Here is a 25,486-nt window from a genome sequence, read left to right as displayed (position 1 = left end):
CACTACCCGCTGCAAAATAAGGATCACTGAGTACTGCCTTGCATGAGTGCCTGCCCTCGTGATCTGGGGGCTCGCCGAGGTTACCTTCTCCCTGGCGAGAACCAGGTCGGCGGTGGTGCTGTGGACCTCCCTCCGCAGCCGCTCGTTCTCCTGCCCGAGCTGCTGCTGCTCCGGCTCGTCCTGCTGCGAACACCTCTGCTGCTCCTGCGGCCCTGGGGAAGGCACAGCCCGCTCGAGGGCCCGGTTCTTAAGACAGACAGAATTGCAGGGTTAGGCCTTAAACAAAGAAGCAGACATTTGCTCTCTTCAGGCGGGTTTTAAGTAGGCTTTCAGTAGCTGCAGACCAAAGGCACAGGATTCCCATCTTCCCCCCAGCCCAGGCACCATTTTCCCATAAAACCCAATATGCTAATCACGGTGCAAAGCCAAGTGCTTCTCCAAGTGCTTCCCTCCGCTAAAATCACAGATACAGCCGTGCGCCAGCATGGTTACTGCGAGTGCACACAGTTCGATGATACAAAATGGCAATTTGCACTCTATTTCACAGCCTCATCAAGCAAATAATAGAACTCCATTATATATTATTCAGTAATAGCTGTAATTTAGTTCCTGTTGTACAGTCCTGAAGCACTCTCTTCTCCATGTGGACATTAAATATTCCTTTAATTACATAGCAAACAAGCCAAATTAGTGTCTGAATTCATAACACCAATCATGAAACTGCTGTCTGCAACCTCCTTCAGTTACAGTTCCTTATCAGCTGAGAAAGGCTGCTACAATACCGTGCCCTTCAAAAACAAATTTCAAAATTAGACCTCCCTGTCAGTTACTGGCTTTGTTGTTGATACACTTACAGTCTGTTATGTGTAAATTCATATTACCCACTGCTTTATTTTTTTTGAAAAGATTTTGTTCTGGGGAAGAAGAATAAAGACTCTTAGAAAATGGACCGATCATAGCCTGCCATCACATTTAGACATATAAGTAAATCGCTGCTATATACAACATCACAGAACTACTCTTAGTCAACTATTTTAAAACTGAAAACTAAAACAGAAAATATCATTAGAATAGGACTTTTTTGTACTCTTCTCCTTTTAGCTGTTTTTGTTAGCTTTTTATCACTTGTGTTTACAAAAGAGTCAATAATTACACAATTCAGGGTCTACTTGCTCAGATCTGCAGCTCTATTTGTGTCCTTTTAGTGAGCAAGCTAACCCTCCAAAAAATAAGTGGGCTACAGTGACAGGCTACAGAAGAGCAGCAACTAGCTGCTATTAAATTTGTAATTTGAATCTGAAAAGATGACAAGTGGAGTTGACCAAATTTGAGGCCCTTGAAGCCAGTTACCTTTTCATTGGCATTCTGCAGTTGCTTGTGTAAAGACATCACTTCTTGTTCAAGAGTTTCCTTCTCCTGCTGTGCCACCCGTAGGTCCGATTTCAGGCGGGACATCTGGAGGTTGGTGTTTTGCAGCGTTTCATCTAGACTCTGAACCTGTAACGGGCAGGAACACAACTTCATGTTTGCTGTACCAAGACTTGTCGTGAGCTTGGTCCGCTGAGGGGTACATATGCCACAAGTCACGGGGATTTGGCCGCTGTCTCTTGGAAGGGGTGAAGAAAACGGTGACAGCCCACCTCCTGAAAATGCTAAATGATTCCCTGAATTTCTGCTTGAAGTTAGCCACAAACTCTTAAACATGGCTGAAATACTGTACTCAGATATGCATTTTCCACCCCCGAATATTTCCTGTGATATGCTGGGAAAAGGAGATTCCTTTTGAATTATTCATTCTTGGCAGCCCGTGGCCCAGAAGAATCAAGAAAAGCCAAGCAAATGGCCATTTGTTCTCCTCCCTTGACTGTTAAGAAGCAAACCACCACAAGAAAGGAGGGAGCAGAATCTCTGTAGTGTTCTAGGGATCGCTGGGCTGAATGAATTGGCAAAGGGAACTTGGCTGTAGATGCAAAACAGCTTATTCCTGGGGGCAGAGGAGAGAGATCTCATTTAACAAGTTTCCTCTTGTCCTTTAAGAACGTCACTTTGAAAGCCCATCAGTGTCCATTCTTAGCTGCATGAAGCCTTTGAGCATATTAGAAGACGACTGTTTTTAGGAAAAAAGAACTACAAGAGATTAAGAAATGCTTTTGATTTGGGGCTATAACAAAACCCACTTTTATACCTTTTCTTGTGCAACCGTGAGCTGTGTTTTCAGTGTCTGACTCTGTTGTTCCCGGGACTTCTGTTCCTGCTTCAGGCTGCCGACTGCATTCTCTAAGAAGCTTACTTTAGCTACCTGAAATAAGATTACATCGGTAAGCCCGAACCATTCAGGATCTTCTTTAACTCCATTTGACTTTGGGAGTTAAGCTAGATGGAGTTACAGCTATGCAAAGAAAGTGCAGGAAAGCAAAAAACCCTCAGCTCCCTGCCCGAATCTCCGCACAACAGGACCATTATTTATGGCATGCCTACTACACTGCTCCAGTTCAGAGCTCCAATACATCAGAGCTGCAATAAGTGCAAGAACACTGTCTTCCTTGTCCTGCTACAATATTTATGTCCAGCCCTCTGTTCCTTGCGATGTTTGGAATTTGCTACATAATCAAATTACAGTGAAGCTGTGCTCCAAAAGCTCTCTAAAAGCAGCAAGGGTAAAAAGGCAATGGCAATAAAGCCTTTATTTGTCCTGAAGGTAAGAAAAAAAAATCAATGTAGTTTTACAGGTTAGGGTGATGGAGAACATGGTTTAATAATTTTAGCACCTTGTTACAGCATGTAGGAGTGACATGGGTTTGCAGTTCTGTCTTACCTTATCGATGCATCTGTTTAATTCCTCACTCAGGGCTTCTTTTTCTTTCAGCAGCTTTTCATTTTTAGCAATTAAGCTAGAAACTTCATTTTGAAGGTCAGAGAGATCAGAACATCTGGGCAGCTGTGGAAAGCAACTCTAAGTCAAGTTTCTGTGCTGTTTCAGAATTTTGCCTGTGAGTGTCACACAAAGCTTTCTCCCCTCCTCAGGGCCAAGCATCATGTTCTAGGCAGAGCAGAAAAGATGGGAGCAGACTGCAAGCTGCTTCATGACTGATCATATGAATATCACTCATGATCCAAGACACCCTTCCTGTAAGAACAATGCTAAGGACACCTAAATCACCCTGCAACCCCTCAGATTTATGTTAAGGCTCCTGCAAATCACAGGCCAGCAGACAGATGCTGTGCCTCTTACATGAGTTGTATTAGCATAAAAACCCTAATAGGATCATCCCTCTGGGTTGTATGACACCAATTGCATTGAGAAGTGAACCTTCCATATACCTAATTTTCATTGTGTGTATTTATGGTGTGGGTTTTTTTTTTTTTTTTTTTAGTAACCATAACAGATTGGGAATTCTCCTTCCTGCAGCTCAATGTCAGTGTTCCTCTTATAACCTTGATGAGGTGGATAAGGCTTTGGGTTTCTCCTTCCAGGGAAGGGGAAAAAATACCATACAGATGACTTTTCTGATCTCTTTCCCAGTTGACAGAGTGCTTTAGCTTAGTCTGCCTGCTCCTGGGTGATTTGGTCTCTGTTCAATCTTCTGTCTTTAATTACACTCAAGCCACAATTCACTGTACTGAATATGCCTCATCTGCTTTTGCTTTTTAAGACCATTATAAATACAAAGCATTAGGAACATCAAATGAGTGCTTTACTCTGAAGAAAATGACTTTGGCACCCTAATCAGGAGGGCTAACTCATCTGTGCCCTTCATTATCTATGATTATTAGCATGTATTTACAGCCAAATGAGCCATGCTTATATGGGCAACAACAAAGTCCTCCAGGAAATTAACTTTTTAAGTTCTGAGCTGTTAAAGCCTCCAGGTAGCAGCACTCTTAATGCTACACCTCTGCTAGAGGACATGCTGGAGGACACCAGTCCTCTTGTGGACCTAGATGGATGTCAGGGACTGCTCAGTGGCTGGAGGATGTTCCCCTGCCCATCCCACCCACGCAACCTAGAAAAGCCTAGTATATTGCTTGATTAGAACTTTAAATTTTTGGTCTTCATTGCTGAAGGCCATCTGCGAAGATCCACTGCTCTGGAATACCTTTTGGCAAAGGCTAAGTGAAACCAACCTTATGCAAACAATTGCGCATCATGCTGGGAGGTTTTTTCAATAAGATTTACATTCCTCTAGTGTTGTAACGTTTTATTCAATAAATTAACTATTGAAGATAAATATAAATTAACTATTTCCAACTCAGTCAAGAAAGCAGAACACGAGACAGCCAGCAGGATGGTGGCTCTAACCCCATCACCTGATGGTACTGGGCAGGGTGCCGTACCTGTTTTGTCTTCGCTAGTTCCTGCTGGAGGATGTGGTTTTCCTGCTCCAATATACGAGCCTGAACTTTGGTTTTCGACAGCTCCATTTCCAAGGAGGACACCATATTTGATGACTGCAAACAGTAAAAGCTCAGATTTCAGCTTGGGAGACAGAGTAACAAAGATTAACCCGAGGATGCTACAGCCAGTGGGTTAGAGGTGGGATACACTGGGCCGAACAGAACATGCATGCTGGAAAATGCAGGTGAAAGTATTTGTCATCACTAGCCTCCATTTTCAAGACAGAACTGCACCCTTCTATTTCTTTGCAGCAGCCAGAAAGCAGGTGCTGCCACACTTTCCCTCCACCCCTACTGCCTCATGCATGGACATTTGCAACAAGTGCTAGGAAAAGTTCAGATTTGAAAGACCACACACAGCTTGAGAAAGGGATGCTAATTCCTAAAGGTTCAGTTGTTTCATACCACTAGAGACACTTATCCTGTACCTTTACTTTAGAGTTTTCCAGTTCCTCTTTCAGTACCAGTCTCTCCTTTTCCCATTCTTCCAGCGTACCCTTTCCTGCTTCCCTTTCCTTTTGCTTGAGCACCCTTGCCAGCTGTTGGTTAAGATCCTGCACATCTGCTTGGCTTTTGGAATTCCTCTGGCTCAATTCTGTGTTTTCAGAGTCCAGCTGCTGGTTCCTGGTCTTCAGATCTGCTACCTGAAGTGGGACGGCAGTGTCAGTTAGGACTATTTCTGCATTGGATGGTAGGGTTTTTGTTTGTTTTAATCCATTTCCTTTCTGTTCAGGTGATTAAAAAGAAAAGCTGACGAATGTCACCCCAATTCATTGGCCCAGCCACAGAGACAGAATCCCATAGCAGTGACTCAATGGTGAGACAGCAGATAACTGCCTGCGCTCCATGTAACAGTCACTACCCCAGCAACACTGCTTTATTTCCCTATAACCTATTGAACTTGCTCCACACCCCAGTATTAAGGCCAAATCAAGTAGACCCCTATATAAGAGTAGGACTGCTGCTGATGGCACGCTGCATGCAGCCTCACAAACTTAATTTCTTAGAATTGGCCTCAGATATATCAGTTCTACCTGGCATACCTCTCAGTTCCTTCTTCCCTTTACCATGCTGATATAAGTATTTTGAGTGTTATGCTGACAAGCTATGAGATTATCCTGAGCAACAGAGAATTTTACTGAGAAACAGCCATGTTCCTTGTGGTATAAAACCTACTTAAACCTTCTAGTACTTGCCTAGCACAATGAACCTCCCTTTAAACAAAAGCAGTGAAGTCTCATGGATATGAGCAAAAGGTCACTGCTGGCAGCAGTCCTAGACCCATCCAGCTGGGAAGTAAGAAGAGGCTGTGTCACGTAACCTCTCCCCCATGGGCTGCTGCAGGGCATTACCCACAAAATGATTACAAAGGAAGATTTTAACTTTATATTTCCATTAAGTACATTTTCCAAGTTGACTATGGAGAATGCTCTCAAGTTTCTAAGCCAGATAGTTACAGTAGCATTGCAGTTGTCTCCAGATCAGGAGAAAGAAGCCTCATATCAATCCCAAACAGTTAATGAGATCACACAGTTATCAACAAGTTTAAGTGTAGATAGTGGTCTTTTTTTTTTTTAAACCACATGTAATCATCTAAAGAAAGACTTGTAAAGTGATGATTTCTCCAGAGAAGATTATGGAGATTCTGTTTACCTGCTTTTTCAGGTTGTCAACCATCTTCTGTACAGCCACTTTCTCCTTTCTCACTGCCTCTATCTTTTGCCTAGGAAAAAAGAAAGCTCATTAACATTAGGGTCACTCGTTAATATATATATCCTTGCAAGAACAGGCTGCTTTTTGACGTCACTAGAAAAGGTAATTCTGGATGTTCATTATTTTTCACTTAGCATCACTGCTTTGCATAGGCTTCATGAGTACTTACTTCCTTCACATACCCACGTATTCCTTTCCTGAAAGGAAAGGCTGGGTTCCCAAGATCACAGGTAGTTACCTACTTGCAAGAGACAAAATTTTTGAAGTGCTCTGTCCCACTGTACCTCTTCCTGACTTTTTTAGGGCTACACCAGCCTAACAACCTCTGCCCTTGCTGAAGCAGGGGAATTACAAGAGATCAGCTCCTAAGTGTTAGTGGTCACCTGAATCCCATCAGGCTCCTGCTTTAGCTCCAGGACTGGGAAGGACAAGCTGGGACAGGGAAAAAGCAGAAGGAATAGACTTCATCCAGGTGGAGAGCTGATGGCACCAGAAGGCAGCCTGTTTCACAGCCTGTAGGATATCTACCACGTCAAGGAGCTTTGAGAGAAAGGACACGGCTACTGTGTGCCTGAAGGCATGCACGTGGTCCGTGCCCCCATAGCATCCTTACCGCATTTCTTCCTGGGATCCATTCAGCTCCCTCAGTTTCAGGCTGGAAGCACTACCTTCCTCGTTTAACAACGTCACCTCGTTCTTCAGAGCGGTGTTTTCTTCCCTGAGCTTCTCGGCTTCACATCTGTGGCAGAGAGACGGGACATGAGAACCGTTCCTGTGCATCACCCAGGCCCACATACTAAGAGCCTTAACTGCTTGTGACACTTGAAAACAAAACTACAGCTGGCTTATTTTATGAGCTGTGTATGGATTCGTATGGATTTTACCTTTCGAGTGCTTTCCATAACACTGGAAAGGGACATTCTAGCTATAAAAAAAACTGCACAAAGTTGCTTAAAATCTAAGATACCTAGTAGAAGTATCACACTCCAAGACTGTACTATATCTCTCAGTCCTTAAACTGCCAATAACGTAGTCCTAACTTTGAACAGCCTAATGCTGCCATATGCAGGCTGCACCAAGGAACGCTGCTCCCCAGCTGCTCCAGAGCCCTGCATGCTGGGAGTAGCAGCATGGAAACAGCAGAGTCTGAGAGTGTCTTTCCTTTCCCCAGGTACCTGCAGAGAAATAATTCAGGCATGGAGCAATACTTCAAGGAACAACTTCTTATAGGAAGTCAGTGCTGAACGATAATTAAGCCATTTGTAAGCACTTTATGACCACCAGAACAGCACTTGCTGAAATGAAGCAGGTAAAAAGGAGGTAACCTGTCGTGTTTTCTTTGTTATGATGGTATTTGCCACGTTGTATACCTGATGCATTCTTAATACCAGTTCCAAACAATCCAAAATAACACTAATTGCTAACAAAAAAGTGACTGATTTCTTAGCATTAACTTTGATATTTAGAAGAACTTTGATATTTAGAAAAAGTGAAACGCTTCTAGCTTTCCAAGTAACGTTCAGTACTAGAAAGGAACAGAACGAAGAGGTGATATTAGTAAAAATTAAAAGCATTCTGGAAATGTTACCACAACAGTTTAGACATAAGAACACAGGGACCTCTGATATGTGAAGATGCCTGCGTCCACACGCAGAGCAGCAAGTTGCTGGTTTTACCCATCACGTTAGGTCAGGTTCAGAGAGAAGCACGTCTTGCACACTTATTTCAGCCGTCATTATCCACGCTTCGACAGCCTGCCTGCTACGGTTAGGGTCCAGGGCACCCTTTTCTACTCAGAGCTAAGCTACAGAGGTTAATGCAGCAGCCATGGGGCAGTCAGTAGGGCTACGAAGCAGTCAGTGGGACACTAGGTTAGTTTCTACGTGGAGCAAGCAGCACGTTGGAGCATCGCGGGGCCGGCACACTTCCCACAAGGTTTTAGTGTACGTTACCTCAAGAGATCAACTTTTTGCTGCAGCTCAGTGCACGTGCTTTGCAAGCCGTGTGTCACTGTGTTCCTCTCCTCCTTCTCCTCATGGAAATGCATGCCGTTTTGGCTCAGCAGGGCAGTAACTTTCTCCTCCAGCTTTCTGTCGGGCTCTTGCAGCTCCCTCTTTTCTGCCAACATCTCTTTCGTCGTGCTGTCACATTGGGCCTGCTCGTCCTGCAGAACCCCTAACATTTCAGGGTGTTCTTCCAGTTTTCCAAGCTGGCACCGCAGCCTTAGCTTCTCACTGCGCACATCCAATTTTCCTTGTACATCTCGGTTTTGACCATCTTCTAATTCTTTAGCTTTTTTGAGGAGCTGTGTGTTTTCTTCTCTGAGCTTAATGCCTCCCAGGTTACCTGCTTCGAGCTTGCAATGAAAGCTTCTCAGCCTACGTAGGCTGTCTTCTAGGGCTTTATTTTTTTCAATTAACTTGATCACTTCAGATTTTAGATCCTTGTTTTCTGCCTGAATTTCTTCCTGTAGTGACAGCAGCTTAGCCTGTGCCACCAACCTTTCCTGCAGCTCCTCGACCCTTTTCCAAAGCTGAGGAATTGCATCCTTCAGGTCGCCGTTCACTGATCCAGGAGCGTGTTCCAGCTGGAGAGAGGCTTCAGTCAGCTCTTCGGCCCTCTTGAGATCAGTCTGCAGCTTTGAAGCATCAGAATGAAACCCTTTATTCCCGGGAGCTATTCTGTTATTCAGCAGATGGACATTCTGCTGCTTAGTATTATTTTGTAGTACTTTTAGTCTGGGAACTCTCTCAAGATCTCTCTTTTTCTGCAGCAGAGGCACCTGAGCAACTAGCTCTTGATTTTTGTCATAACCAAGATTATAATCACTTCCCACTGCCATTTTACTTCCTTGCATCTGACACGCCTGCAACCTGAGCGCGTGGCCGTCTGCTCTGCTTTCACCCCATGGTTTCTCCACAGCAGAGCACATCTCAAGCATGTCTTCCAGGTCTGCAGTGTCAGTCTCCAAAACTGGAGAGACATTCACACCTACTGCCTTGCCTGCATCTCTCCGATCACGGGGCAGCCCTTGGAGAGCAGGATCCCTTCTGTCTTGCAGCTGCAGTGGTTCTGCACTGGGGTCAGAGTGACCAGACCCGGGAGGTCTGGGGGTCTCCCGCTCCACAGCTCGCAGCCGTTGCTGCAGCCTGACGATCTCAGAAGCCATCCTGACGTTTTCCTTCACAGCTTGCTCATGCACTTTCTGCAGATTTATGAGAACATCTGCATCGTCTCCCAGAGGCTCCATACTAGAGAAAGAAGCAATTTTGCTCTTTGCTTTTGCATATTCATTTTCCAGGACCCTATAATGATTCTGCAGTGCGGAAAAACTAACAGTCTCCCACTGCAATTTCTGTATTTTTTCTTGAAGGTTTGAGATTTCCAGATTCATCTCTGCCTTTTCTGTTTCTGCTCGCACACAAATGTCTTTGTTTAAACTTTCCAAAGCAAGAAGTTTGGAATTCAATTCTTCTTTCTCTTGCTTATACTCACTGTTGAGTCTCTCCAGCTTTTGGCTAATCAGCCTCCCATTTTCCTCCACCACAGATATATGCTCCTCTTTGTCCTTTAGCTCTTTCTCATGGTCATTTTGGAGTCGTGTTATTTTGTCATTCAGCTTTTCCTCTTGCTTCTCAGCAACCTTCCTCAGGTCTTGCAGCTCTTTCTGGAGCTGCTCCTTCTCGCACACCAGCTTGTTCACTTCCTCCTTGAAGTTCTTCTCCAGCAGTTCTTTCTCTTGGGTCAGGGCAACAGCAGCAGCCTTTTCATTTGCCAGGCTTTCCTTCAGCTGCTCATGGGCTTCGGCAACCTCCTGGGCAACTTCATCCTTTTCAAACTCCCACTGAGATTTTTCCTCTCTCTGCTGTTCAACAAGATCATGCAACTCTCGCTGGTAGCTCCTTTCCAGATTTTGGATTGTTTCTTCATATTTATTCACAAGTGTTTGTGTCTCCACAGAAAACTGAGTTTCAGCATGAGATGCTCTTCTGTTATAGTCAATTTCCATTTTTTTCCTAAACATGGTTAACATAATAAATTACTAAACTCCGAGCTAACTCAGAAAGATTCAATTTTTTTTAAAGCTACTCAATAAAACAAGCTGAAAAGTTACTATTTCCGCTGAGTTTTAGTGGAACTACTATTTGATGGGTGTTTCTGAGAGACAAAGTTAAATTTGAGGCAGTTTGTTGAAACTTCAAAAACAAAAATCTAATTGCCTTGAAAGGGTATAACTCATGAAATGTCCTTTGAAATTGTTTTGCATACAATATATGCCTTTCCTGTGCTTGGCATCAGATTTATGGGGGCTTGTCCCAATAACATCCCCAAGATGTTCTTGTCCCCCATCTCTCTGTCGCCCCAGGACGGCTTCAGTTTCTGTTGACACTCAGTGCTCCCTAAATGCATTTACCAGCCATCCATTTGCTTCTTCAGAAAAGACACCTCAATATTCAAACGCTTTAAGTACAAAGGACTGTAAAGCACAAGGACACTGAATGAACAGAGCTCAAGTTAGCCACATCTGGTTATGCTTTAACAGTACTGTTGCCTCTAGGTGAGCTAAAAGCCAATACAAATATCTGCTTGGAAAAAGTCAAAAGCCGCTGGGTACCATCCCACCCATGTCCTGGGATGAAGCAGGTAAGGGCACCGCACAGTGAGCACCTGCAATAAGCCTCAGGAATGACTTCTGAGCACTCGCGGTCAGCGCAGACCTCTGCCGCTGCGGCTGGCTGGGACACTCACCTTTCCTCCTCCAGCTCCTGCTTGTGCTTCCTCAGCAGCTCTTCCTGCAGCTCTTCTTTCTCCAGGGCGTGCATTTCTGTCATCCTTTTCAACTGCTCGTGGAAGCCATGCTCCAGCTCTCCCTTCTCTTCCTGCAGTGCCTGCACCAGCACCCTCATCTTCTCCTCCACCCAGACACCGTTCTGAATCAGTTCCTCCCGTTCTTGACTGAACTTCTCCTTTGCCTCTTCCAGTCTAGCTCTAACATCGTCCTCGTGCTCTTTCCTCAAGAGTTCTTGCAGATTGGCTTTTTCCTCATTGAAACTCATTTGTAATTTGTTTTTCTCATCGTTATGCTTACAGTCCAGCTTTTCTTGCTGTTCTCTGAGCACCGCTGCCTCTTCTTGCAGTTCTGCAACTTGATTTTTCAGTCCAGTTATCTGCTTTTCCATGACATGCATCTCTTCAGTATACTTCTTCCTCATATCCTCTTGCTCCTTTTCACAGTGGATTTTTGTCTCATCTAGCTGCTTTTCATAATGGCTCACCTGCAAGAAGGAAAACAGATTGGTTTGTTTTATACAGCATATTCTGGGTGTTTTCCGTACATTTCTGTTACATATTTCCTAATATTCTACAGAATCATTTGATTTACATATTAGCATCTTATATCGGTTCTCCTTGCAAAGAATACTGAAGTGTGCAGCTTAATTTCTTACATGGATAGAGATGATTATTCTGTAGAAGCCAGTGAAATCCATGCTATTCTGTTCAGTCAATTTGCGAAAGAAGAGAAAAGCCACTAATAATTTTCAAGTCCTAAGCGAGTTTTGCAAATTGCAAGTGGACTATTTCACTAATTCCTTTTTCAACCCCTTCCTCAAATTAAGAAGATGAGGGATTTCCCTTTAAAAAGGCTTTACAAATGAGCTGGACGTGCTCTTTAAGGAAAAGTAATTTCAGGGTAATATTTTTTGGTCCCCACACCCATGCCTCATTTCCCCTTGCTAACCAAGGCAGGGACCTGTCAGCTTCGTCAGAATAGTTTCAGTGCCCCTGTGTTGTGCCACTCACAAAACTGGTCTATTAGAGAGTCATTGCAGAGTTATCAGCTCTATCCAGAGATGGTTTAAGAGATGCAACAGAAGCCCGACAGGATCCCTGACTTCTGGTCCTGAGCTGGCTCTTGCAGAACAAGCCCATGAGGCCAGATCAACCTTGCAAGCCAGGAAACCCCCACCCAGAAAATGGGAAACCGCCAGGTGGGTTCCAGCACCGCCAGCACTGCAGCAGCAGTTTCCGTGCTTTCACAGCACGGAGCGCGTTTCAGCGCCGCCAGACTGCGCAGGCATAGCATTCCCCACGCAGACTCCTGCCAGCGGCCTTCCTAACCCATAATTATTCCCTGCCAGCATGAATGAAGTGGCTAATTCAGCTGTGCCAGCCCTTCAAGACAGGAAATGCAATACTGCATGTGAAAGGCTCGCTGCTCTCGTTAGCTGGTGGGCAGCTGGGGATATAATGCAGCATTCATCCAGCCCTCACCAGCACCTCTCCAGCACCCAGGAGGAGCAGAGGAGGCAGAGGCTCGGATTCACAGAAAGGTTCTAGTTTCACCACGGGTCAGAAGTCCTCCTCCAAGAGCGTACCGCTTCTATGAGAAGGCTGGAAGAGTTGTGAAGCTTGAAGGGAAAATAGCTCACCGTGTCTTCAAGCTCCTGTTTGAGGTGATGTAAGTCCCTGTGATGTTGCTCCTTCATTTGTTCAATGGCCATTTCTGCCTCTATGCTCATGTTTAACGGATTGCAGTCTTCTGAACCAAGTCCTTTAAAAATAATAATTATATACAGCTTCAAACCCAAAGAGCTACGTTCTCAATAGAATTGATAATCGATTTAAATATATTTGGGCAGCTACGGCATCGCTGAAATTCCCCCACACAGACAAGAAACTACAAATGTTTGTTTTAGCTTTGAATATAGCAGTTATATTCCACTTAATGTTACACATTAAAGTGGGGTGTTGTTTGAGGAGTTCACTAGAAAGGCTTGGGAGAGCCTTTACGTCATCACATCCAAGGCTTTATCATGAATATCTCACGAATATCTATGTCCCTGAAGCTCCCACACAGGAAAAGCGTTTTACCTTGGTCAGGTTCAATGCCACTGTTGCCGTGACTTTTAATATCGATGTCAAACTCCTCTGACAGCGAGTTTTTCAGCGACGGCCTGAAGGCCTTGCCCTGAGTGCGGTACTCCTCCAGCTCGGAGTGCAGCTCATCTATCTGGTCCTGTAGCTCCTGACCGCAGGGGAGGGGAAGGAAAGGAGCTGAGTGAAAGCAGCTGGGCATCCGTGTACCAACACACCCCAGTGACAGGGTTTTTAGGGGAGAACTGCTGTAGGTAAAGACTAAATCTTGCCAGTTATCATCCTCCTGTCTGCAAAACAGCACCTTCTCCACCTTCCAACCCATGCAAGTAACACGGAAGTATTTATTAAAATAACAGTGCCTTCTTCAGACTGAACACATGCATTTTGCTTCCAAAGCCTACATGTTCTAGGTCCTTCCACTTCATTCCTTCTTCCCACCACAGTTTTAAGCAGCAGCTTAGGAACATTTTCAAACATATTTGAGAAATACCTCCTCAAACACCATTCTACTTGAAAAATCAAATCAGAAGCAAAAGATCAAATTAGAAAGGAGATATCCTCATTAGTGCATTTCCATCTGGTACTTCCGCCCGCTTGCCAGCAGAATATCCCAAGCGTTTGTGCCAAATGCAACGTGCTGAGCTCAATGAACATCGTTTATTGAGGAAAATGAATCCATGAATGTGTAAACATGCAATTCTGCAGATTTGAAAGGTTCAGAAAGTGAACCTCGAAGACTGACTCAGATCTGCCAGTACTCATAAAAGTCAGCTGCACATTCAAGCAAATTCTTACCAAGAAGCATCAGTTCAGCAAATATTTCTAGAAAATATTTGCTTTTTAACTCCAACTTCTTAACAGAGCTACTATGTTGTTTCAGATTATGCAGCCTCTAGCCAAGACAGTCCTTTGTTGAACAAAAAGGACAAAGCAGAACAGGTGAGCTGAATGTTTGTAATCATTGTAGTCCTCAGAAAACAGGTATGGAAATAGACACTTGCAGGCCCACCATAAAGAAGCATTCAGCTACACAAGATGCAGGGAGGAGAAGGCAAGCTTTAGATCTGTGTAGTTTTATTTCCTTAAACTATTACTGTTCCAGAAACTGGCAAAACTCAGATATATCTTATTCCTGCTGGTAGTTCCTGCAGCTTTAAATTCAAATGAGGGCATCCTTTATTTCACAAATCAGACAAACCACTGGTGCATTGCCACACAAAGAATTAAGCTTGATTTACACCAGTGGAGCAAAGGAGGCTCCATATACCCTGTCCCAGCCCACCTGTATGGCATGCTATCATCTTCTCTTGACCATTTGCTTCTGTGGTAAAAGCTTTCCACCACCCAAGAGCACAGATTAATGTAAGAAGGAAAGAAACCAAACCATCACAAACAGCAGTATGGCAGCACGCAGTGCAACGCTTAGCCGTTTCCAGAAAGGATGCTCTTGGTGAAGATGCATCCCTCGGGTGCCGTGTCCCCAGCCCCAGGGCCCGACTCACCCTGCACTGCAGCTCGTACTTGCTCTTCATTTGTGCCAGCCTCTCCTCCTGCAGGAAGAACTCTGCGCTGCTGGGATCGAGGTCACCGTACTGAAACGGCATCAACAGGACCCAGTCAGTCTTTCACATACCCCTGCTAGGATGCAGCTCTCAAGCAGCCTGCAGCCTGCTCCCTCTTTCCTGATTTTTTCTTTTGTGTGTGTTTTCTGTTTTTTTGTCTTGTTTTTATTCCCCGAGGGAAATCAAAATTCCCCTAGGGAACCCTAAAAAGGGAAGAACCTCCCTAGAAGATGCTAGCTGCTATCTTCCCATCGCTCTTACACTAAGTTTGATTTCAGACCACACCTTTCTATCTTAATGCACGTACAAAGTAAATGTATTTTGCAGAGATAAATATTTCCAACTTGAAACAAGTCTGGAAAACAGATGCTGGGTGAGGATCATTACAAAATCACCACCAAGGAGCCTTTGTCTGTAGATGCACATGCACAGAAATGCCTTTGGAGAAGCTGATGTTCTGATGAGTTTATTATATCATCGCCACGCTCAGCTGTTCATCTCAATTTTCAGATGCAGTTTTTAACAGAGATGCCACGTAGCACCAGACACCTCAGGTATCATCTGTCCCAGAAAGGAGCTATACTGCAAAAACTCTATACTGGGGAAAAATCCTTGCAAACCCGTTGAATGACTGCTTCACTGTAGGGCTCACTTAAATTATCAGAGGACCACAGAGAGGCTGGGGTATCTGCAGCTCCCTGAACCGGAGGGAGCTGGGCTGCCTGTGCTGGCTGCCCAGCTCGGCACTCATCCAGTCCCCTTGGGAGCAGCCTCCAGGGACCCCACCACCAGCTCCACCAGCAGCAGCTTGATGCAAATTCAGCTCTGAACACACGCTAGAGAGAGGAGGATTTACCTTCTCAGTCAGGACGTTCTCCAAGTTCCTCTGCAGCTTGCTTGCCAAGCTTTCATACTCCGCCAGCTTTTCTCCTGTTTCCAAGAGCTCGCTTTCCAGACGGCTGTTTTCCTGAACCAAACAGAAACCCGACAGCCTCAGCATTTGGAAGAGAGAAGCACCAGCAAATGGCAACTCATTCAAGAAGAGCAGTCTCCCAGTCAAGTCAGGGCACAGCACCGACATGAGCTGCAGCCGATGACGGGAGCTGTGAATTTCTTTCCCACTGTTCACACGTGCACATCAGAGCAGTGAGTGTAAGCTGGCTGCGGGCCTGGTGCTTGCCAGGCACACGCTCCTCTCACTTGCTAATCACTGCTTGAGGAGGAGCATTTTACACTTTCCCTGGCACCAAAAGGACAGCTGACCTGTTCAGAAGCCGTTCTCCTGAATATCCTTACGGGTGTCAGCTCACGCTGACTGTCAGCGCTTTTGATATTTGTAAGACAACACCGCAACCTTTAACTTTTGCTCAGCTTAAAAAAATAACACAAAACATTAAGTTATGATAAGGCAGCTGTCAGATTCAGAAAAAAAAGTTGTGATTTAAGTGTAGAACAAGTTTGCAATTTTTTTTTTTCCTAAATAAATTTGAAAAAAAGGTTTCGAATATGTAGGGTCACAGGTGACCGACACCATTGCAAGGCAGCAAATAGTTTTTCAAATGGAACAACAGCAAATTTGCTTTAGAGATTTAAGCAATGTTTTAAGCTTCATCAAGACACGACCTTCTGCCCGGGCAGCCAGAGGGCCAGCAATGCAAGCAGCCCCCCAAGATCTGCACACACACACTGCACATGTGGCAGCAGAAATCTGAAAGGGAGCCCTACAAGTCCTAGCAGTAACCGATCAAGGTGACCCCAAAACACTGTAACGGATATGCCTTTATCTTGCAGCTAAACCTACTTTCACCTAGCTCAATATATGCTGGCATAGATCCTCTCAGCAAGGATCAAATCACAAGCATCGTTCCCTGCTTCTGCACACCCTTGGCTTTTATCAGAAAGTGCCATTTGCATTCAGCCCCCGTTACCTTCAGGGAGAGGGTGAGGCGGTCACGGATGTAGTTCTCATCAGTTTTCAGCTTTTCTATCTCCTGCTCCAGCTCCAGCCGCTGCTTATTAGCCTGCTGCAGGATTTGCTCCCGCTCTTTCCGGAGTTCGTTCTTTAGAGCTGCGATTCGTTCCTTGTATTCCTCATCCAGCTTCCTGTTAAGGCATCAAAGGCAAGGAAAGCTCACAAAGGGAAGCAGGCAGCAAATGCCACTGCGTTAAGCTGGGTGGTATTGGCACACACAGAGCCGCTGCCCCTATTGGGGCTGGATCCAGACAGAAACACATGGATTAACCGTGCAGATCGGCCACGCAGTGCTCGGTGAATTTTAGATGTGCACCCACTGTCTGGCCAGGGTTTTAGGATTAAGCCAGACTTTTCTGCAGCCAGCGATGTTAATGTTGGAAGTTTCACATCGGCACACACCTCTTAACAGGGAAGGTGAGCCGTATGCGCAGACAGCAGGGTGACAGAGCAAGGGTGAGGAGCAGAGGATGGGATCTGGGACCCACGGACAAATCTGGCAGGTGGAGTAAGGACAACAAATGCTTTAGCATGGCCAAACACTGTTCAAGTCCTCAGGCTCAGACCAGTTTTCATCCAAGCCACAGGTGCTCACACCTCTCCTGCCCTTCCTCCCAAGCCACTACCTCCATCACCAACACCTGCAGCCCTGCAGGATGGGCAGGAGCTGCTCACGCTCACCCGGGGTGTCCCAGGACACTGTACCTGAGGTTGTACTCGTTCCGGCGCTCTATCGCAGCGTGGTGGTCATCGACTTCGGAGGCCATCAGGGATTTCAGCTTTTCGGCTTTTTCCAAGTCCGACCGCAGCTTCTCTTTCTCCCTGGCCACTTGGTCCACCCGCTCCCTAGGGCGAACACAGCCATGCTGGGTTAGGGCAGCCCTCCCCCAGAGGAGAGGCTCACCAGAGGCTTGTCAGAGAGCCTGGAAAAATTTCTGGGAGGGCTTTTATCCTCAGCTGCACCTGTCACTAGCTATGAGCTTGGGCACACAGCTCAGACCTGTCTTGATGCCCCCACAGGTCCTGAACCAGATGCGAACCCCCTGCCCCATTTACTTGTTCTCATTTTATTACCTTTACCACTTCATCCTCACACTACATCCCATCTATCTTAATCACAAGTTAGCAAGATTTGCTTTCTTGAGCTGCTTTCTTGGTGGAAACTCAGCAGCAAATCTCCCCACAGAGTAAACAAAAACATAGACCTGCACAGTGGGAAGCTTCATCTTTTGCTCTAGAAGTGAAATGGGGAACGCATAGGCACAAGTGATAAGCTGACAGGTAACACATCTGCAGTCTTAATGACCAAAGTCATCCATGGGTGATGCACAAATAAGAAGCCTGCACCGCAAGCCCCGTGCAAAGTCAAACTATGTTTGACACTCGAATGAAAAAAGTGGAGACTCATGGTCTGTACCTCACACACCTCTATCCCACAGCAAAACCTATGTAAAAGTACTCCCAGAAAGCATTTAGGATTTGTGGTGCTGCTTGTCAGGTTGCGCTAGCCTCTGCCTGAACACTTCTGTGTTCCTTGGCCAATGACCACTGCAGACTGCAATGACCCTTCCAGGCTGGGAACAGCCTGATGCTTTGATTCCACCCCCCCCCCAAGCACATTCTCCTGTGATACTTGGGTATTTTATCCAAGTAAACGCAAATAATGATGAATTAATGATAACCAAATAATGATGATCGGGGGACAGGCAGTGCGATGCCCCTCGGAGGGGCCGTGCTGCCGCTCATCGGCTGCTCCTTAAGCTTCTGCTGGGCAAACCCCTGGGGAGGCAGGGAGGAAACAGAGACAACAATCCCAGCGACTTACAGCAAGTGCCTTATCTCTGTTTTGAAGCTCGCCAGGGCTGCCTGGTGGATGCTGTTCTTGGTTATTAAAAGCTCGTTTTCTAGCGCCAGCGTCAGCTCTGTCAAGTTCACCTTCCCATCCAAGCTGAAGTCCAAAGCCTGCGGAACAACACGCCGTTAGAGCAGAGCTTTCTTGCTCTGCAGGAGCCTGAAGACGTTTGTACATGAAGGGGGAGAATAAACTGGGGAGGCTCAGAAGATATCTTTGCTTACTGATGAACCCTTCAGGGATGGCTTTGGGTCAATAAAACAGACCTCTCAGGCACCTTCCTACATTAAAGTGCTGCTGCCGGCTCTGCAGATGGAAAAACCACGGCTACACTGCAAGGCCAAGAGGAAAGTAAGCCCATGCCTGACTAAGAGAATTAATTCTCTAGCGGACCTAATTGCACTGGCAGCATTCGAATATTTTAAAAGGCAAGAAAGCGGTTGAAAGCGTTTGCGTAAAAAAAAAAAGGGTCTTGTAATAGAGGCGATACAGAAGAGGTCTTGCAGGAGGTTCCACAGTAAAAACCCCACCTCTTCCAGCACGTTATCAGTAGTAACTGACCATATTTCCTTCCCCCTGACCTTGCACAAGCACAAAGGAGCTCACAGTACCGCTAGTGGTGCAGCTGCTGCACCCACGCTGCAGAAAGCACACAGTGGCACGACCAACAGGGCCGGCTGTGGGCTAGAGGCAGCACTGGCAGCAGGTGAGTTAGAGGCAGACCACGCAGGTCTGGTTAAAATAATGCAGAGTTATCAAGCTGGACTGAGTCCAGGCTCCAAATGGGGTTTATTTGCCTGAGAGCAGCAACAGTTATGAATAAAGTGCTTATGGCAGCCTGGATGTTCAAAATCCGCATGGACACAAAATGCTAAGAAAAACCTGTCCTTGTCACCGCCAGTAACCCAGAGGGTCTCGGAACAGACACGTGGAAGTGTCTTACCCCGTCCACAGCTTCCAGCAGGACGGGCAGGGAAGCGGTTTGCTTCGGGTACCTGATTTGCAATACGCATGACCCTTTCACCCTGTGTAATGGAGCACTAATTACTGGGCAGGGTTTCAAACGCCGGCCTCCACTCCAGAACAAGCCATAACCCCGGTCACTGCAGCACTAAGAGGTTTGCAGGTGCTGCTGTTCAGCGAGGTAAAGGAATTAAATCGCTTTACAGAAATGTAGGTGACCTCTTCGAGCTGAGCTGGAAGTCCCATTACATTTTATCATTAACTTTCAGCTCTCTGGGATGCACCATCGTTTCAATGCAGGAAAGGGAAATTACTGGAGATTTCCCAGAACAGCTATACTAGCACCGGGAATTTTAGAGGAAAAAAAATCCAGTTACAGCCCAGAACCCAATAAAGGGGGGGGGGGGAAATAAAGCAAACAGAAGGAGCGAGCTGTGCTTGCCAGTTACCTTCAGGATGTCCTGGCTGTTCTCAACGCCCTCCTGGTGCCAGCAGTCGAGGATGCCCTCCACGCAGCCGTAGCCCATTCCGTCGTCCAGGCTGGAGAAGAGGCAGAACCCGAGGGTGCTAGGCATGGCAGCGGGGCCGGCCGTGCGCCTCCCGCTCTCATCGAAGGACTGCCGAGAGAGGGGAGAGCTGTGGCAGGGTGTGGGCAGAACCAGGAGCCTGCCCCGCGTTGGGGAATGCTCGCGAGCTTAACTGCACCAGCAGCACCCTGGAGGTGAAGGATTTTAGCCTGCTTTTCCTCGCTGCCACACAAACCCCCAGCAGGAGCGCTGCTGCTGACCTCGTGGCACTGCAGCACAACCAGGTACATTGGGTCTCAAATAAATCCAAGGAGGAATAGCTTTGGATGGGTTCTCGGTGCTCCTAAAGTGTTTTCCACCACCTGCTTTTAAGTGTTGCTTTTTCCTTAGAGGCTGCATGGGCACTTGTGTTACAGCCCTCAGCTTCCAGCCAGAGAAAGCAGCAACTCCAACCTCTCAAAAGAAAAAATTGAAGGATGTGGGATGTGCAAGCCCATAGCCTGCAGCTGACCTCAGGCCACCTTTTCCCCCTGTGCACAGCTTGCACCCTTTATTTAGTGCCCACCACGCCCTGCAAGGTGCATCCCCAAACCCCATTACTTCAAAGGGGCCATCTCTTCCCTTCCCCTCCCCAAGAGGACGCCTCCCACCCATCCCCGTCCCAACAGCCCCGAGGGAGCTGAGCAGCCCCTCACCTGCATGGAGAGGTGTCTCTTCAGCTGTCGGTACGGGGTGGATGCCGAGGGCGTAAGCGGCTTCCCATTTCTGAGCAAACCGTAGAAGAAATCCTCGACACTCATGGTGCCATCTTGGTCCAGGCTGTGGAGCACCCCCTCGAGCACCTGTGAGCAGCAGGGGACAGAAACCACATTTGTTATTGCTGAAAGCACTGCAGAAAAACTTGGTACAGCAGACAGAGTCCTGCTTCCCAGATCTCTACAGTGAAAGAGTAGAGCAAATGGACCAAAAGAGCTGCCGGGCTCACTGCATCAGCATGGACTGGGATAGTCGTCTTACAGAAGACTGCAGAGCTAGCTCCTTATCGTGGTTATCTTTGAGCATCCATCTTGTACGGCAGCATGGAAAAGCCTTTTTTCGCCCTGCTCCCAAGCCCAGGTGACATCAGGAATTTAGTGCAAGTTCGTGAGAAAAATGCCCAAACCTCTGCAGCATCTGAAGTGACTGAACAAAAAATAGTAAGGCACTACAAGGTTACAATAAATCTATTTTATACTTCAGGGCAGTCTTCTTTCTTACAAAGAAGACTGAACATATTAGGATCAGCAATGTTACGACAGTCCCTTCCTATTCCTTTGTCTTCAGTTTATTTTCCCCCACTTTCTGCCTTTCCTACACTTTAATATCCTGAAAACATTTTTGCAAATGCTGCAAAGGAATAACAGCCCAGAAACAAGCTTTATGAAGGAAACTGTTTCAAGCCATGGTATTCTAAGATGGGAAACAGTTTTATTAAAAATGCTCTGAATCTTAAGGATGCATTTTGCTAAAGAAATAATTTACTCGGGGACTCTGGAGGACAAAGACAGCCCGCAGGTCTTTGCGAAGTCAAAAGCAACTATCTGTGAATATTGGAACCAATATTTACTTTCTAGATAGATGGATCCTAGGATTAAGGAGTCATGCTTGGAATCCAAGGTATGTTTTTTAAATTAAAGTTTACCATGCGATGGTACATGACGATGGACAGGCATTACGGTGCAAGGCAGCTGCCTCGGACCAGCACAGCCTGTCAGTGGTTGAATGCCAACAAACCCCTTGGAAAGCAGCGAGCTGGACGCCGCCTTCCAAGCAGCGAGCTGTTAACCTGCACTTGTGCTTTGTGATGAGCAAAAAGCGATGAGCCACGAGGCAGGCATCTGTGGCAGCACCAACACCCAGCATGCCTCCAGGTGCGAGCCAGCCCTCCGGCAACCCCAGCCCCGCGGCCGCTCACCTCCCCGCTGACATTTTGGAGCCCAAACTGCTCGCAGATGGAGACGAGCTTCTTGCGGTTCAAGTGGCCATCCCTGGTGATGCCGAGGTGCTCGCAGACCTCCTGCAGTTTCTCCTCTATCCACTCTGGCGTGGGCAGCGAGGCACTAGGAGAGGCATTCAGGTCATCCGGGTTCCAGAAGCGCAGCTGCCCTGAATTGGGGGGAAACAGCTTCGGTGTATGGGACTGCTCCCGAGTGACCACCAAGAGACCTGTGGGCTCTGTATGCCACATGGGACTCTTCTGGGCAGCCAGAGGCTCCCTGCTTGCTTGGCAAGGAACTTTGCAGACCTCAATGCACAGAGCAGTTTGAGATTTGGGGTATGACCAGCATGGCTGTCAGACTCTGCAGCAGCAGCAGACCTCGCACAGCATTTAACTTGCACAAATTCCCTTCACCTCCAGCAGCTGCCTTGAGCACAGCCTTACCCAGCTGGACACACGTGGAGCCACTGGACACAAAACAGCCAGAGCTTGCTCAGCTGCAAGGCCACCTCCTTGTGGCTGCCACCTCACCCCAGGGGCTGGGAAAGGGCCTTTTGGAGAAAAATTTTGGTCCTGTTGGATGGGGTGGGGATTGGACCACAGCTAATGGTGCAGGGGTGTTGGGGCAATTAGAAGCTGCATGGCTTAGCTATAAGCACATCTTCCCGTGCTGCTGTGGGTTTTGCTGAGCATTCGTGTGAGAGGCCAGCGTGGCGATGCCAGAAGCGTGCAGGGAATCTCGCCACAGCCCCACCAGCTCCTTCACCAGGGTCTGTCCTCCCCAGAGCATTCCCACCCGAACCAGCCCCCTGCAAACCCTTCGCTACTTCCCACAGCCGAGCAGGATGTGGCCCAATGCTGCCCCAGCTCAGTCCCACAGCCATGGCCGTGGTGCTGGGGCAGGATGAGGAGCCCCCACCCTGGGGTCACCCTGCTCTCCCACAGGAGGACCCAGGAACTAAGGGCCAGTTGGCACTGACATCTAGTGACTGCCATGCTCTACTACAGCCCCCAAAGAACGCCCAGGACCAGGCCCGGAGATGCTAGGCCATAAAGCAGTGCCTCCAAGGAGCCTGGTTTCCTTGCTGCTCCCAGCGTGGGCCTCGCCTCCATCTCCAGCAGGGCCGTGTCGACAGCAGGAGGGACAAAGCGTGGCCATGACAGAGGAGAGGAGCACGGGATGGCCACAGGGGCCGCAACGTGTGGTGCTCTGCCTGCCCGACCCCGTGCAGGGCCCACACCAGCACCACCAGCCTGAGGCGGCCCTGCAGCACGCTTGGGCTGCACTCCTTGGGGCTTTGAAGATGAAACGCGTCCAGCTGCTTGCTCTTACCCTCTGCCTCGTACTCCTCACTGCCCCGCGTCTTCCAGTGCTGGGGAGAAAACAAAGGGTTCCCAGGTTGTTATTATGGCAAGACACGGCGCTGACGAAAGGCTCCACCACCAGCATCAAACAAGCGGCAGGGCTCCAACCGCCGCCAGGCTTTCATCTCCCCGGTCTCAGCGGGCCAGGCTGGCAGCCCCCGGCTTTTTGATGCTGCCTGCTGCTGGCAGGCATGGTGCTGCTGTGGGGATAAGGCACAGCCACAGCACAGGACTGACAAAGCCCCCCAGCCGACCCAGGAGAGGCACAGCATCAGATCAGAGCCGTGCCGCTTTCGTAGTGGTATTGATGAGAGACGGGGGATGCAGCAAGGATCGTGTGCTGCACGTAGGCACCATCTGAGCATGTGCTACCCTTTCCTTACAGCATCCCGGGGCAGGGTGACCACCACAGCCCGCGTGGATCCTGCACACAGCCAGCCTGAGCTCCAGGACGAGAGCAGAGCCCACTCAGAGCCTCGAGCATCCCCACTGCGGGTAGCCTGTAACATAACCCTGAAGCACACCACCACCCCATGGCCCTCCCTGGGGGATTGCACATCACCTGCACCAGCTGCAGAGCCCAAGCATCCCGGGCAAAGCACATCAACATCAGGCAATTAGGCCGCAATGAACCCACTCACATGAGTGCAATGGGGACACCTGCTCCCAGAGTGCACACGATGTGGGAAACGAAGCTCTCGCTGCTTTGTGCTTCCAATTTTGCACGTGGGACCCATCCGCCTGAAGAGCTGGAGGGCCAGCAGCCTGTGCTCAGCCAAGCCCAGCCCAAAACACCTCCGCTGGCCATAACTGTGGGTCAGGAGAGCAAACTGCACTGCCAACAAGCTCCCTGAGCTACACAGAGGAGAAAAAAAACTCTTTGCTGCTCTTAAGCCATCCTGCTTCCTCCGAGGCAATGCTGCAGCAGCTCAGGCAGCACCGGGAGCAGGGCAGAAGTGCAGTGCTCAAAATGACTTCCCGTGCATTATGCATTCCCCTGCCACCACCAGCCTTGTACCAGCTGAGGGGATTTGCTAACGAGCCATGCTCAGCAATATTAACTTCTAGTTTAGCAACAGCAGTGGCAGATGTTACTTCTCCACAACCACGAGCGCGTGCTTGCGCATGCATGGCGCTGATGGATTGGATGTCAAAGTCACCCAGGACATAAAGAGGCTCTAAATCATCATAGAAAAGTTCAATACGTCTCATTCAGATTACAGCTAAAAGCCATTAATCTACAGCGTTACCATGGGAACTGGATTAGGTCACTGTACTTTTTTTTTTTTTTTTTATCTCTGCTGCTTGCGCCCGTTTCAGCTGCTGGATGAGGGAAGGGCCGCTCAGTGCCGCAGCATCTCTGTGTACCCGTCTGGTTTTGGGGCCAGAGCAGGAGCCCAGGAGAGCAGGAACCCAGGAGATCTGGGTTAACTAAGCCCAGGAGATCTGGGTTCGCCTCTGCTCCCCCAGGAGGCTGCAGGCAGCAATCAGGCTGGCACAGGCAGGGCTGAAGCCTGCAGCTCTGCTGGATATCTGAATATCTGCTGGATATTCTGGACAAAGCCAGGAACATAAGGAACAATGCACTAGAAAGCCGTGCATTTCAACCCAAACAAGCGCTGTTCAGCTAGCTCCACCACCTTTAGGGTGGGCAGACTCCTCGATAACCCATCCCGCTGATCACACAAAGCAGGAGCTGAGGGAACAGGTACTGTCAGCTTATCACCTGCAAAAACAGAGCCCAGCCCCTGCTCCCCAAAACGTACAAGCAGACAGCACTCCGCCTTGAAAGTGCCCATCCATACACAACTGCCCTCGGTGTGCAGTGAGAAGGCACCTTTGGGTGCTAAAAGCAGTCCCTGTCCCGCACTCCTGTCCTCACAGGGGGACTGCCAAGGGGTAACTGGGTAGTGATGCTCAGAAGGTGGCCCACTGCTGTGTCCAAGTCCTTTTGCATAAGCAGTGTGTGTATATTAACCTCTACATAATTTTAATTTAAAGAATCTAAGCCAATTAGCACCAGAACCTCTCACATCAAGGACTTATCAAAAACAAACAAAAACACTCAAAAAAAAATCACAACCAAAACCCCAGGAGCCCCCAGACCACAGCACATGGTAGAACCACGAGCACAAAGCAACCTGAAGACACCAACCAGCGGGTGCTACAGGCGGGCACCCCCTCACCACCGGGCCTGGGGGGCTGTCGTGACCCCCCGGGAGCATTCCTGGGGGCCCCGGGGCTGCCCTTTGTGCACTGGGGGCTCGGGGTCGGCACCGC

The 25,486-nt window shown here is 47.9% G+C and overlaps 1 protein-coding gene across 7 annotated transcripts in view; it reads right to left on the bottom strand.

The window, feature by feature from the left end:
* NIN (ninein) overlaps nt 1–25,486 on the bottom strand; it is a 61,502-nt gene that overhangs the window by 15,779 nt on the left and 20,237 nt on the right. For 4 of the 7 annotated variants that reach the window (XM_035551262.2, XM_050710972.1, XM_035551261.2 and 1 more), the window contains exons 5-25: nt 23,175–23,214; nt 21,818–22,008; nt 20,559–20,705; nt 19,786–19,953; nt 18,347–18,483; nt 17,227–17,367; nt 16,478–16,652; nt 15,406–15,516; nt 14,490–14,579; nt 12,982–13,135; nt 12,540–12,661; nt 10,858–11,384; nt 8,061–10,124; nt 6,722–6,847; nt 6,049–6,118; nt 4,824–5,039; nt 4,336–4,449; nt 2,816–2,938; nt 2,186–2,299; nt 1,351–1,497; nt 85–246 (exon numbers count right to left, since the gene is read on the bottom strand). In XM_035551262.2, coding sequence (XP_035407155.1) covers nt 85–246; nt 1,351–1,497; nt 2,186–2,299; nt 2,816–2,938; nt 4,336–4,449; nt 4,824–5,039; nt 6,049–6,118; nt 6,722–6,847; nt 8,061–10,124; nt 10,858–11,384; nt 12,540–12,661; nt 12,982–13,135; nt 14,490–14,579; nt 15,406–15,516; nt 16,478–16,652; nt 17,227–17,367; nt 18,347–18,483; nt 19,786–19,953; nt 20,559–20,705; nt 21,818–22,008; nt 23,175–23,214 — 5,139 coding nt within the window. Of the gene's footprint in view, nt 1–84; nt 277–1,350; nt 1,498–2,185; nt 2,300–2,815; nt 2,939–4,335; nt 4,450–4,823; nt 5,040–6,048; nt 6,119–6,721; nt 6,848–8,060; nt 10,125–10,857; nt 11,385–12,539; nt 12,662–12,981; nt 13,136–14,489; nt 14,580–15,405; nt 15,517–16,477; nt 16,653–17,226; nt 17,368–18,346; nt 18,484–19,785; nt 19,954–20,558; nt 20,706–21,817; nt 22,009–23,174; nt 23,215–25,486 lie in introns of those variants that run through there. The other 3 variants (XM_050710974.1, XM_050710975.1, XM_050710973.1) reach the window with 2 other exon arrangements.

The sequence above is a fragment of the Cygnus atratus genome, chromosome 5 (genome assembly GCF_013377495.2).
Source record: "Cygnus atratus isolate AKBS03 ecotype Queensland, Australia chromosome 5, CAtr_DNAZoo_HiC_assembly, whole genome shotgun sequence".
Classification (NCBI taxonomy): Eukaryota; Metazoa; Chordata; class Aves; order Anseriformes; family Anatidae; genus Cygnus; species Cygnus atratus.
This window is presented reverse-complemented; position numbering and strand designations above follow the sequence as displayed.